Source organism: Mytilus trossulus, chromosome 14, assembly GCF_036588685.1.
Source record: "Mytilus trossulus isolate FHL-02 chromosome 14, PNRI_Mtr1.1.1.hap1, whole genome shotgun sequence".
Lineage (NCBI taxonomy): Eukaryota > Metazoa > Mollusca > Bivalvia > Mytilida > Mytilidae > Mytilus > Mytilus trossulus.
In genome coordinates this window covers 12,844,045-12,857,963 of record NC_086386.1, presented here as the reverse complement: position 1 = coordinate 12,857,963, position 13,919 = coordinate 12,844,045, and the positions used below count along the sequence as shown (strand labels likewise).

At 33.9% G+C, this 13,919-nt stretch overlaps 1 protein-coding gene across 1 annotated transcript in view; it reads left to right on the top strand.

The window, feature by feature from the left end:
* LOC134696525 (cholecystokinin receptor type A-like) overlaps window positions 1-5,050 on the top strand; it is a 65,346-nt gene extending 60,296 nt beyond the window's left edge. The window contains exons 2-3 of the mRNA XM_063558363.1: window positions 3,453-3,827; window positions 4,411-5,050. Of these exons, the coding sequence (XP_063414433.1) occupies window positions 3,453-3,827; window positions 4,411-4,895 (860 nt within the window). The 3' untranslated portion in view covers window positions 4,896-5,050. The remainder of the gene's footprint in view (window positions 1-3,452; window positions 3,828-4,410) is intronic.
* The last annotated feature ends 8,869 nt before the right edge of the window (window positions 5,051-13,919 follow it).

Genomic DNA, 13,919 nt, shown 5'->3' with positions numbered 1-13,919 from the left:
GAAGTTCTTGAAGATCAAGTGTAGATAATGAATAAATAAATAAACCGTGTTTAAAGTCTGCATGGCAAACAAAACAAGAACAAAACATAAGCTTTATTAGTTTACCTTGTAACCGACATATAAGTAGGCATAGAATACAGTCCCGATAACATTTTGAAACACGCCACATTCTGTATGTAAATGCGTGTTCCAAGTTAAGAGCCTGTAATTAAGTGGTTGTCGTTTGTTTCTGTGTTTCATATATGTTTTTCAATCATTTGTTTGTACATAAATTAGGCCTTTAGTTTTCTCGTTTGAATTGTTTATATTTGTCAGTTTGGTGTCTTTTATATCTTAGAATGCAGTATGAATTTTGTTCATTGTTGACGACCGTACGGTGACCTATAGTTGTTAATTTCTGTGTCATTTGGTCTCTTGTGAAGAATTGTCTCATTGCTAATCACACCATAACTATTTTTTTTATATAAAATATGTCAGAAGTTGCATTATAAACTATAACTACACATGGTAAAAATTTGAATTTAATACTCATGATAAGCTATATAAAGTAGTACATGTGTTCAATCTAAATGATATATGATCGATGTAAAAAAAGAAAGTACTTGTAATATGGAACAAATACTCATCTACAAGACTTTGAACTTCGACAAAGTAACAAATTCAATTGAAAACAACAACGATGTAGATATGAACAAAGGTTGGAACATATTCAGTTGATTAATACCAGAACTTAAATTTAGCCCTTCCGTTTTAGATAGATCATCATAATATACACCGCTGTGTCAATTGTTTATTGATAGCAGATTTTAAATAGTGTCTTGTATCTTCATTCACCTTTTCTACACAAAGAAGAATTTGAAAACGCATTGTATGAAAACATGTGTCTGATGTTGATCCTAACTTTATAACAAAAGGGGAGAATGTATGAATTAAAAACGAGTTCTCTACACGCAGATGATGAACGTCATCGGTGAAACAGCGCCATAACTGCTATTATAATTGATTTCGGAGACACATCGAGTTGTTCTCCATTCGTTTTGTGTGTTTGAGCTATTTTACAATGGACTTTTCAATTTGAATTTTCCCTGGAGTTCAGTGTTTTTGCTTTTTGTGGTTTGCTTACATTCTATATCCAGCAGCTATGGATGTTATATATATTTGCCAGCCAAATAACGTCTTAGAACCAACTTTGTTGATCGCCTTTGTCAATTTTTTTTTGTATTAGTTTACAGTTCAACAACTATAATTATATTTAAAGAATCAATGCCAGAATTATCCAGTACAGTTAAACAACTATGTAACTTATTGTATAAATTGTAAGCAGTCATTGAAAAATTCATTTTATGTTCAGCGATCTAATTGCCAAAGAATGGACGGATATTGTGTCTATTCATTAAACCACTACTAGTACATTATGTCAACTTCATCTCTACAAGGTTATAAAACGTTTCCGAATCGATGCCGCAAAGGAAGTTAATTAGCCAGTTTGTTATCTTTAACTTTTTTTGCTATCTTCATTAAAGCTAATTTTTCAGGGATTTCAAGATTTCAGTTTAGTTTCATCATCAATTGTGGAACAGAGACTTTGATCATTTATACTATGTTGTTTTCAATGTTGTTGTTGTTGTTGTTATTGGTTTTGGTAGGCGACTTACTCAATTTATTGTTTTCAATGTTTTATTATGTATTTACATTACATCTAAGGAATTATATACTCATTAAAAGGTTCATAGATATATGAACAATGAACAAAACTCGGGTACTACTTAAAAGGGGCACTAATTATTAGCTGCAGAATTGCGTGCAAAAAAATTGTATTAACGAATGAATAAACATGACAGTTTAGTCAATCAAAATTTACAAAAAAATTAAATAATTGATCGTAAATCAATGTCCTTCTTTTTTGTAATTTTTTTTATTTTAACTGTGTGATTTCTTTCTCTAAATTCTCATTATTGCTCGGATAATTAGTCTTCAGCATTCAAATGGAAATGGGATTTATGAAGGTACGCGGGGAAAAAAAAGAAGAACATTAAAAATAAGCAAGTATACATCAATTAGAAATATCCATCAGTATAAAACTATTTGAAAAATCAGATAACATTGAAAACATTAGGTTTAGAAAAAATAAACAGATGGAAAGTGTTCATCTATAAAGTGTTTAGATATTTTACTTCAAACGTGGGAATTTACAGAAAAATAGAATAAACAAACATGTTGAGTACACACACGTCAACCCACCAAAACAAAAAACAAAAAAACTTCAAAGAAACTGAGAAAATAGTAAAAGATGATATACACGACCTTTACGACTTTACACATATTGTAGATGAATTTGGAAAAAGAATAGAAATCAATGTTTTTTTTTTTCATTTAAACCGACCTAATGCGACTTTTGAAACGACCATAGTACATACAAATGTACGTACATTTAGCGTGCGTAAAGGAAAAGATGTTTCAACCGATTGGAATTGATTGTTTTTCCTGTACTAATTTACTTCAGTTGCAACAAAAATATTCTAAATGATGACAGTAAATCTTTTTTTTATATTTGATATTGTATTTGTATAAATTCAAGATGGATTTTTTCGATAAATATATCTTTGATTTTGATTTCTCAGATCAGTCTGTACGAATGGTTGACTTTACAATGGAAACTCTATTGTACTATCAATATTATTCTATGTCATTTTGAAAAGATTTCCAGGGAATCATATGGTCAATTATCAATTGATAATATAATAATGACGACAGGAACCATTTTAACATGGTGTTATTTTATAGGATGTCCTAGATAGTTGATTAAGTAATACTTGGCGTTTATCAGTCAACTATATTACTGATAACCATCGCTTTTCCTGTATGTTTCATGTTTCGCTTCTGACATTTAGTCCACTGGGAATAAAACGTCTCAACAAAATCCGTTCATGCTGATTTTTTGTCACGTTTTGTCACAGAGAAAAAATTCTAAAAAATATTTTAACTCGATATCTAAGCATGGTATGAGTTTACTGCTTGAGACAAATTTACACCAGATTTCTCCACATCATGTTTGTGTAAAGTAATGACTTAGCGTTTTACTGCACAAATGCACTCGAAACCGCAGATGCAACATTTAACGCAAACAGCTTAGATATCTTAAATTTTATGAATATTATCTGATAAAACCTTTGCATTATGGTCGAGTTTGTATTTCTTTTATATACCGTTTTGAACTGTGAATTGTTTTGTTCGATGTATTACGGTTTTTGAATACCACTTTGGTATATCTTTTGTTTTTATTATACATAATTAGGAATTGTTGATATACTTTAATTATACTACGATCTTCATACACAACCAGCCAAAGCTTCTTCGCTTGCTTTGCAAAAACACTAAATTTATCTTTGATGACCGACATATTACTTACTTTAGATTATGTACAAATTTCTTAGAGTTTCTTTCTTTTTCAGCTGTCTCAGTATGTGTGAGCTGTTTCACGTTAGTTGCAATATCTGCAGAGCGATATTTTGCAATATGCCGGCCACTTCGTTCAAGGACATGGCAAACATTATCACACGCCTACAAAACAATCATCGCCATCTGGATGTGCGCACTCTTACTAATGATCCCGATTGCTGCTGCACAGGAAATTCATCCACTTCAAACTGGCAAAAAGGCATGCCGAGAAATATGGGGAGATGATTTACGAACATTACAAGTCATATACAGCATCTTCTTAGTAATTCTTTTGTTAATAATTCCTCTGTGTGTCATGAGCATGGCATACGGAGCAATGTCTTATAAACTATGGTTTACTATGAAACAACAAATGCAGGAGCAATCAGGTATTTTGTTTGTTGAGTTTATTTACTATAGTATTTATTTCATCGTACTGCCTCATATTTTATATAACATAAAACAATGTCAACATAAACAGTAAACAAAAGTGGAATTAGGACAGAAATTGATATGGAAATGTGTGTTGATTGTAGAAATTAGATATGACATTTTTTTTATTGATCAGAAAGTATCTCAACAAAATAGCTAAAAATAGATCTTAAAACAAAAAAGGGTTCCATCATTGCTTTGAAAGTTGACGACAGGCAATATGGAAGGCCGTATGGTGACATATAGTGGTTAATCTCTGTGTCATTTTGGTCTCCTCTTGTGGACAGTTGTCTCATTGGTAATCATACCACATCTTCTTTTTCATAACATATAAAATGCAAATATCTATAAAACATATTCATACATTTTGACACTGCTGACCTAACATGCCATGGATAAGCCTATGCACAACACGCATTATTACTGTCTTATATTCTTGTATCTTGCATTTCCTTCACCAAACATGTACAGGTCTTTACTCATATTGGATTCATACCTACTACCATTGATATTTAAGAGCGAACTTTATCTTTTTTTCAGATTCAAACGAAACATTTTTGTCATCTAACAACGAAATAAACATGGCAAGCATGAAGAAAAGACATTACGAAGGAATAGCCAATGTCAGCTTGCGACAAACAAATGTTAGGTCTAGTAACCTTAACCGGAAACGTGTCATCAAAATGTTATTTGTTGTTGTATTTGAATATTTTGTGTGTTGCTCACCAATGTATATACTTAACACATGGAAAATCGTAGACTATAAAGATATACATCCGAGACTATCTGACGCAGCTTGGTCACTTATTCTACTTCTTTTCTATGCGTCGTCGTTTATCCATCCAATAACATACTGTTTTATGAATAAAAACTTCAGGAAGGCTTTTTTATGCGTTTTCCGGTGTTTCATCAGCAAAACCAAACCACTCGGAAGGAGTTGTACCGAGATGAGCACGATGAACACGTCATCTCTTCCGAAGAGGAGTAATAAGATGAACAAACAGTCGTCTCAGGATTTGGCGTAGTAACTTTATAATTGTGCATTTCATGTCAAGAACAGGGTTCAATCTAATATTTGGTTTTACTAATTCTAAGGGTAAGTTAGTATGTTGTTTGAAACACAAAAAAAAATAGATAGAAACTGAATGCTCTGAATTCGAAATAAATACTATAGAAACATTATGTTCTTGATGTATTTCTGTTGAGTATGGTTTATATTTTTACCCCAAAAACAAATCGTTCTTTGGTCTATGTTTAAACCAGGCCAAAGTGTAAGTAGAGCTTATTAAGACATACCTAATAAATCATCGAGAAGCAAATATTTTACAAGTTCCATTAATAGATACAGGTACAGGATCTTCAGTGACCTATAAACAAGATTTATTTTTAATATTCCATTTCTATTTACATTGCCATACCTGTTTTAATTATCGAAGGTTCGTTTGATAGATCTTGATAAATTAATATAACTGTTAAATGTCGATTTATAAAATGAATCTATTGATAGGTTCGTAGCAGCAATTTGGGTTTCTTGATGTATTCAGACATCTTTATTATTAAAATGTTGATAAAAAAAATGCAAACAACACGTTGTTTTATTGCAAGCCTCCGAAGCACTTTTCTTGATTTACTTTCATCAAGAAAGTTCAAAGCAAAATCCATGAAAGCCGAGAATGTATAAGTGCGTAAACAGTACAACATAATTAAAAAAGTATGGCCTTTACCTCTGATCTCCACTCAGATAATATTTCGTCAATAAGACTTTCGAGTACATGCACCTTTTCATGTGACTGATATGTCACCTTTTGTATAAATGAGTAAGCCTCCTTCGGCATTATTACGATCTTTACGGAATATATTTAGTGAAAATGAATCTAACATTAATTCATTACTATTTATGTTTGGATCCAGTGTGTTACAGTGACTGTAACAATATGAAACTCTTCTGCAAAATTTTTAATGAACTCAATCTTATTTCGTTAAATACGAGTGTTTATATTGCATACTGATATGGAGATATCAGTTTCATGTTCATTTGGACCGGGATGTTGTTCAACGCTTCCCATTATAAGGATAAAGTTAACACACATGGAAGGAAAAACAAATTTATATTTTGATCAAGGCTTTGAAGAAGCGATAAGGAGACGACGAGAAATTAACAACGACAATTCGTAAGTAGAATTTCCAATAATGGTTCCCCAATGAAACAAAAATTATCTGATCCGGAAAAATGAAATTTACATGAATTAAGTAACCCTATGGCTACCCCATGTTGTGCAATACAATTACCTATTATGTAAAAGAACAGCACACAACAACAATATTTAAGACAGGTTGCCATTCACATTACTCCCAAAAAGGAAGACAACACACAGCATCACCCACAGTCATACAGGTAATACACAGAAACAAACAATGTAAATAAAGAACATTGTAGAACAAATTAAATTGAAGGAAATCTTTCTTACATAGTTACAATACTTGATAGCAATATATTTTTATACAGGTATATGTCATTTGAGACAATTATATTTTCGTTGTTTATTTAAATGTATGTATTGTTACTACAATGGTTTACGGATGCACATATTATCTATTCGAGTTTTCTGAAATTTTATCTACTTTTTTTTTCTTTGAAATTAGTAGAACATAAACAAATATTTAAAACAAAGTCGAAATAAGGAACAAATGTATAAATGTAAAAAAGAAATTAAAAAAAGTATAACGTGATTTTTCCTATTGTGATATGAGTTAATGAATTAATTGAGATGTTTTTATTGTTTAAAACTTTTTGATACAATCAAATTATACCAGATTTATTTGCTAGCAATATTGATAACAAATGAAGCAATTTTTAATGTACATTAGAGATATTTAAAGAAACAAGTAACAAATGTCAAAGACACATATATTTACACTATAATAATAATTTATGTTTTTGCAATCTAATGGGTCATTGTTGTGGTTTTTATCACTGTTCTGATTGGTGGTACCTTGAGATGGATTTGGTATTTGTGCCGATTGTCACCGTCTGTGGTTGTCTCAAGAGCTGTTATGTCGTCATAAGTTGTTTTGACAAATATGCGAAAACTTTATGGTTGTACTTGAGGTCAGCTTGATTTTGTGTAAGATCAGTTCTATATTGTGGGTTAAGTTCTCTATTATGAATATGCAGTCTGCATCCCCTTAATTTTTTGTTGTTGGAATAAACCCTGATTTTGTACGAAATGACGAAAAATAATTACCTGTGATTTACCGTTCTTTTCCATTTCCAATAACAGGACTTCGCCCAATATCGATTAAAGTTTGATCCGGGCCTAGTTTGAAATTGCGGACCCGTTATATCAAAACATCAGTGTTAACATGGTGAGAATGTTAAGGTTACGGTGGTCGATTGGCACGCTGATGGTATGATAACGCAAAGTTGTGTTTGGCGTGATAACTGTTCTTGGTTTTCTAATCTAGTGTTCAGTTCTACAATAGCCAACTTCTGTATCAAGTTAATTAACTATGGTGGTGTTACTTTTTACATCATCGATAACTTTTTCGACATTAAAATGCAGTCTACTAAACCGTATGTTGTCAGTGTCAAGCCTTTTACCATAATGTTGACTAATTCAGCTATTGATTTTACTTGCTGATCAACTCATTCGTCACCTCCTCCTCAATCATTGAGGAAAAGGATTCGCATATTTTTTTCAGCAAGAATGGGTACAATTTTATTAATTACATCAGGTCAAGACAAGGCCTCTAGCACTTTATCTGCAATGATTTTCCTGGGAACAGGTACTTTTTTGTTTAACTCTTCACCAGCTAAGTTTCGACACCTGATTTGTTGTGTTGTTTGTTTTTGTGTTCTTGAGGAAAGCCCCGGACCTTTCACTTGTTTGATGGTTTAGTGAATTACAAACCATTTGTTCAGAATTAAGTTCTTTGTTTTGGTCCGTGGGGCAGCCATGTTGTTTGTCCTTTGTCATTGAATGTTGAAGGAAGAATGTATCAATAAAGTTAAACAAATAATTATAATTTGGCTGTAGGTGTTTTGTTTAAATGATGCAATATTTACTGTGTTGTTAGTAAATTCAGTTTGACCCGTTATATTTAAGTTATCCATCGTATTTTCCCATACAACAAGAGAAATCTTTTACATGTTCATTTGTATGAACGTATGTCCAACAACTCAAAGTTCAACAATTTTTATTATTGTATTCAATAGAAGTAAATAAACTAGTAAATGCTAAGCTCGACTTACTGTTGTGAAAGACAAGGACTCTTAAATACATCCAAAAGCTTCATTACCAAGCCTTAAAACACCTTACAAAATTGCCATGGTCAACTAAGGTATATCTTGCCTGAAAGAGTTTACACCCTAGTTTCTGATTATTTCGTAATTAATGTAAGACGAATTTTAAATATGTTTGTTATAAATCATGTCAGTGCCAACGATATGACTTACAAGTTATGAGAGCGATTGTTATTTGTAATCCGCCCACCGTCAAATAGCGGCAATCACAAACTTTATTCCGTACACAGGGTCTGATATACTTCTCAAAGAACGTATGCCATTGTGCACATTTTGAAACTAAATTATATCATGGCAGAATCGATCGAAAAATGTGTTCAACGTTTTCATTATCAACACCCTACCCCCCCCCCCCCCCCGGCCCCTAAATAATAATTCGGTCATTCATATTATGTATTTAGAGCGGAAACTTTTTACTTGCTTTGTTTTGTTGTGAATACTGCATAGTCCTAATTTGTGTTGTAATTAGTTGATTGGTCAAACATAACTGGGGCATGTTTAATAAAACCAACGAGAATATATTTTGATTGATATCACTTCTGAGGGGAAAACTTATTCTTAGTAACAATACCTCCATACCCATATGGACCTGTGCTAATTTATTTGACTATATACTTCATTATAAAATGACAATATGTTTTCGACGGTAAATTCTAAAGCTATCTCATCCATAAATCAGGGGGAAGCAATGTTAATGTTAGAACTCTATTGTATTGCATTCAAATCAAAACTGACAAAAATAGAGGAAAACAATACCGAATATTCAGTGAAATAAAATAAATAGCACATAGCTATATATATATAGGTGATATATAAAAATTTTACCATCAATAAAACGTTAACCTCGATTACGTTTTTTTATGTTGTGCAGGTTGTCAAACTATTAGGTTAATCATGTGTAACAATAATTGGTACAACACCTAATTCCGTGTAAAAAATAAATCCAAGTACGAAAAAGGGTACATGTCAGACAATTATTGTATATCTATCAACTAACATTCAACCGATGTTCACAATACTTGAGTCTGTCATATATTATATAGTATCTCTAGGACTTCTATCTTGTTATTGTGTGTTCATTCGTAACTGAGTAAGGCTTTAAACTTTTTGCGTTTGAAACAATGCAAAAACTTTCACAACGGCCCAGAGCTTGTCAACAATATTTATTTATAACTAGAGTCTTACGAAAAAAGAGTTTTATGAAGGTAAAATTGAATCTTAAACAATTCATTTAAAATTTTAATATGTTAAAGACATCAAAAAGGAAATGTGTTTGTTTGTTTGACTAATATCATTAGTCACGTGCATTTGACCAATGAATGTGCATATGTTTTTCATGTTTAGTGACCAAACACGACTTGCAATTTATTTATCTTTCTCTTCAAAAAGATAAAATTTAATCTATTTCGATATTCTTCCATAAAATACATATTCCACTGAACGAAAGACGATTTGTCTAGTTCCTAGATATTTATGTAAATATAAAAATTTGGTTTTACTTATGTATTCAAACATAAGGACATATGTATAGATTATAACCTTTTTATGCCCTTTTCCATATAAGCCCTGGTATCATCCTGAGACTCCAATATTGGCATCGAGGCTTGGAAGAGGGCATGTTATAATCTTTTTAGCACATAATAACGTTTTGCAGGAGAGAAAAACAAAACAGGTAAATCTGGCCAGATACTTATTCATGGCTTAATGGAATATCCTCTGGATTGCGTAATTCACCGACACTTTTGAACCATTCTTTTAGAATTGTAATGTCACTTTCTGTTGGGGTTTTTTCGAAATGGCGTTTTCATGTGTTTAAAAAATTCTTACGTATCCCCTTCCTCAACTGCGACGAAACGAGCACCGTCATTGTTCGCCATAGTAGTTAAGGAAACAATGACGTCACGTTATTTGGAATCAGGGCACAATATCAATATACCCTTTCTTGCCCCGTGCAATTTTGAGGTTATTGCATATGCTAAACTCAAGGTATACATAACAAATATGTGATAAGATTACGTAAAGCAATCCTCATATTAAAAGGGAGGCAAATGAAACCAGAGGTTCATTACAGCCTGGTAGTCGATAATAGACTGGCTACAAAGGAAACAGACTAGCAGACACACAAGAGTTAATACAACATAACATAATTTAATTTTGGATGTAACACGTCTTCTGGTTGGCTGCCGTTATTTTGTTATGATCCCATAGACATAATTTAGGCATGTGACCGTTACTTCATCAATGTTTTCTCATGGTTTTCTACGGTTTAAAATGGAATTTAAAATTAAATTATTAGAAATGACTGTAATATTTTTTTCTGACTATTCGAAATAACATAACAAATGTGGTGCGCACTGTTGAATAATACGCTACTCGCGTTATTCATTGTGCAACAAATGTTGTATGTTATTGCTTCATAGACAGAAAATATATTACAGTCATTCCTTAAATAGAAAACTACAAGCTGAGCAACAAACACGGACACTAAAAAAAAACTGGTTGTATTATCGTGTGCTCCAGGAGGGTAAATAAGATTCTGCTCAACATGTGACACCCGCTGTGTTGCTCATGTTAGTATAAACCAGAGCCTATATACTCTGTATTATAATGAAAATCTCGTATTAATGATGATGTGGTGCCGCTAGTGTGTGTAGGAAGAACCAGTCCACATTCTACTGCATGCTACCCTCTGCAGCTGAGTGACGTCACAGAGAGACTTCCCTTCTACTTCCGCTTACTATATTGAACACATGTATTATTGTATTATTGCTGTCTGCTGACTTATATATTCACCAGATTACAGAGATCAACAGATATTAAAGGTATTCTGTTTATCACACATACACTTTACTTATTTGTACCATATCGGCACAACATTGGCGTCGTACGACAAAGAACGAATTATTTTTTGCAAGTGAGGCGGACTCCACGAGGGCGCCTTTACAGATTTGAAAACTTTTGATGCTTCATTTTTTGTAAATTTATTACGTAAGCATTACCATAAATTTACTACAGATTGATAGTAGATTAAATTGCATCAAATTTTTACAGTTTATCACGTATGAAATCTTCATATTTGATATTTTTCATCAGATAAGGTTAGGAACTTCCGGTTATCGCCATTAGGTCCTTCTTCACGGAAGTCATTTGTCTGCAATACTCCATTGCGCAGACGCAAACCGGAAACAGTCTCGATTTCAGTAACTTAGTTTCGTACATTATTTTTATACTGAATTTAGACTGATATTTTATATTAAAGAGGGTATATACTCATAAATATTTTATGAGTAACATATTATACACCGTATAATAAAGTACAGTGTGTCAACTGAGTCTCTGTTCCAGTTCTATCCTATTTTGTTGCCTGCATTTTTGAAATTGTAAAAGTAGTAGATTTTATAAAAAAGCTGCATTGTTTATGTCTTGAGTCGCACATAAAAGTTGTGATTTTGAGATTTATTTGCCTTGAGTAATTACTCAGTGCAAATTATAATATTGTTTTGAGTTGCATAATATTGTAATTTGAAATATTTAAGAATATTGTAATTTGAAATAAAGACAACATGGCAGGAATTGGGGATGAGAATGAACTGAAGGAAAACATTGAAACAGAGGAGTTGATACAAGATGACATATTCACAAAAGAAAATATAGCTGATACTACTTTGACAGAACCAGCTGAAAATACCAAAATGTCATTGGAACAGCTATACCAAGAGTTTCAGGCGGATAGAAAAGCAAATGCAATAAGAGCTGTTGAGACTGAAAGCAGGGTGAAACAAAGTGAGGATCGCATTGAACAGATTTTCCATGGTTTGTTAAATATTCAATCTGAACAAAAAGAAGCAACAAAAATCAGTACAGAAAACATCGTGGCAATATCCCAACAAGTGCAACGGTCAGAACAGAGAATTGACAAGAAGATTGATGCTAACGGAAAACGTTTAGAAGAGTTAACATCGGATAAGGTTAATGCCTTGGGAAGGCGGCTAGACAAAATGGCTGCTGCTAATGATGAGGCAAGTACCGTGCAATTCAAGAGTGCATTTGAACACCCAGGTTCATTTCAGCAGATGGCATCAAGTGTTAGCGATTTGATTAACAAGAGAAATAAGGAAGTCAAGCTCCCTTCTATGGATACTCCTGTTAAACAGAAATCTGAAGCTAGTCCATATATTGCCAGTACTCCATTACTGCAAAATAAGCCTCCAGCATTTAGTCTCTCGCCAATTATGTCAATTGATGAGACTACACAGCCTGAATCTAAGGCAGGTACAACTCCAGTATCGAGTGACAAAGGTAATGTGTTAGGGCCCCCGGCTCTGCACAATACATTGTTGTTTCAACAGATTCAGGGCAAAGGCATGCCAGAAAGTGTTGGTAGTGACCAGGAGATCTATCATATGCAAAGTTCGTTGCCACTTCTGAGTGACAAGGGAAGCGTGCCAGGGCCCTCGGCTCTGCACGGGACAAACTCAGGTATGGTAACACAGCATCCATTCAAAGGCATAGAGGGAGTATCCACTGAATACAAACCCCAACCTAACACAACTCCAGCAACGGCTACTTTTGCACCGTCCTATGTTGGTACACCATATGCATCTCAGGGTATCAATGTTAGTACACCTTTACACGTTGCACCAGCTACAAGTAGCGAATCATATGCAGCGTCCTTAGTACAGAGTAGACCAGCTCTGTACCCTCATATAGGATCAATGATACAACAGCCTCCGCCTGCGTTTATGACCCCTGTGATGACAACAGTAGCATCCACAGGCCCGTCACCAATGCAAATTGACACTAGCAGGTCTTCAAGATCACGCACTAAAAAGAAAAAGGAAAGAAGCCACAGCTCTTCGTCAGACTCCTCTCTTGATAGGGAGTGCTCTAGGTGGCAGGAAAACTCTGGGGCGAGAGACAGGAGTAGAAGTCCCCAGCTTCCTAAAATGCAAGTTTTCACAGGAAGAGGTTTTCTTACGTGGGAAGCCTTTATCTATCAGTTTGAAAGAACAGCAGAAAGGAGACAATGGGAAAATAGGAAGAAAGTTTGCCGACTATTGGACTGTCTAGCTGATGTGGCTTTAGAATATGCAAGAAAGGTCAACATCGATGATGACTATAAGACTTTAAGGAAAGCACTGAAACAGCGTTTCAGCAAAAAGGACGAACCTGTATCAGCAAGACGCCAGTTGCAGTATGTGAGGCAGCAAGACAGTGAAACACTGGAGGAGTTTGCTGAACGGGTCCATTTTGTTGCAATGGATGGGTATGATAAATGTGACAATTCTGTCATTGATCAAATTGGCACAGAGGCATTCCTCAGAGGTTGCAAGGACAAAGAGGCTGCCCGTCACGTGATTGAAAGGAACCCAGAGTCCATCAATAAGGCGTTGAAAATCATGAAAACGTCCATAGCGAATCAGAAGGCTATTTATGGATCTAGAAGTCCAAATTTTGCTCACAGACAGGTCTCATTTGCTGATAGCTCTGGTAAATCACAGGACACAGAAAGTGCTAGAACTGTTAATAGTCCATTGGAAAAGGAAGTAAGGAACTTGACTCAACTTGTGACCAAATTGACAGAGGTGATGCTTTCTTCTGATCAACATACACGTGGAAGGTCTCCCGAAAGATATACACCACCTAAGTACAATGCGTATCGATCACCTACACCACCTCCTAATCAAAGTTCATATAGTCCTCAACAAAGGTCATATAGTCCCCAACAGAGGTCATTTAGTCCTCA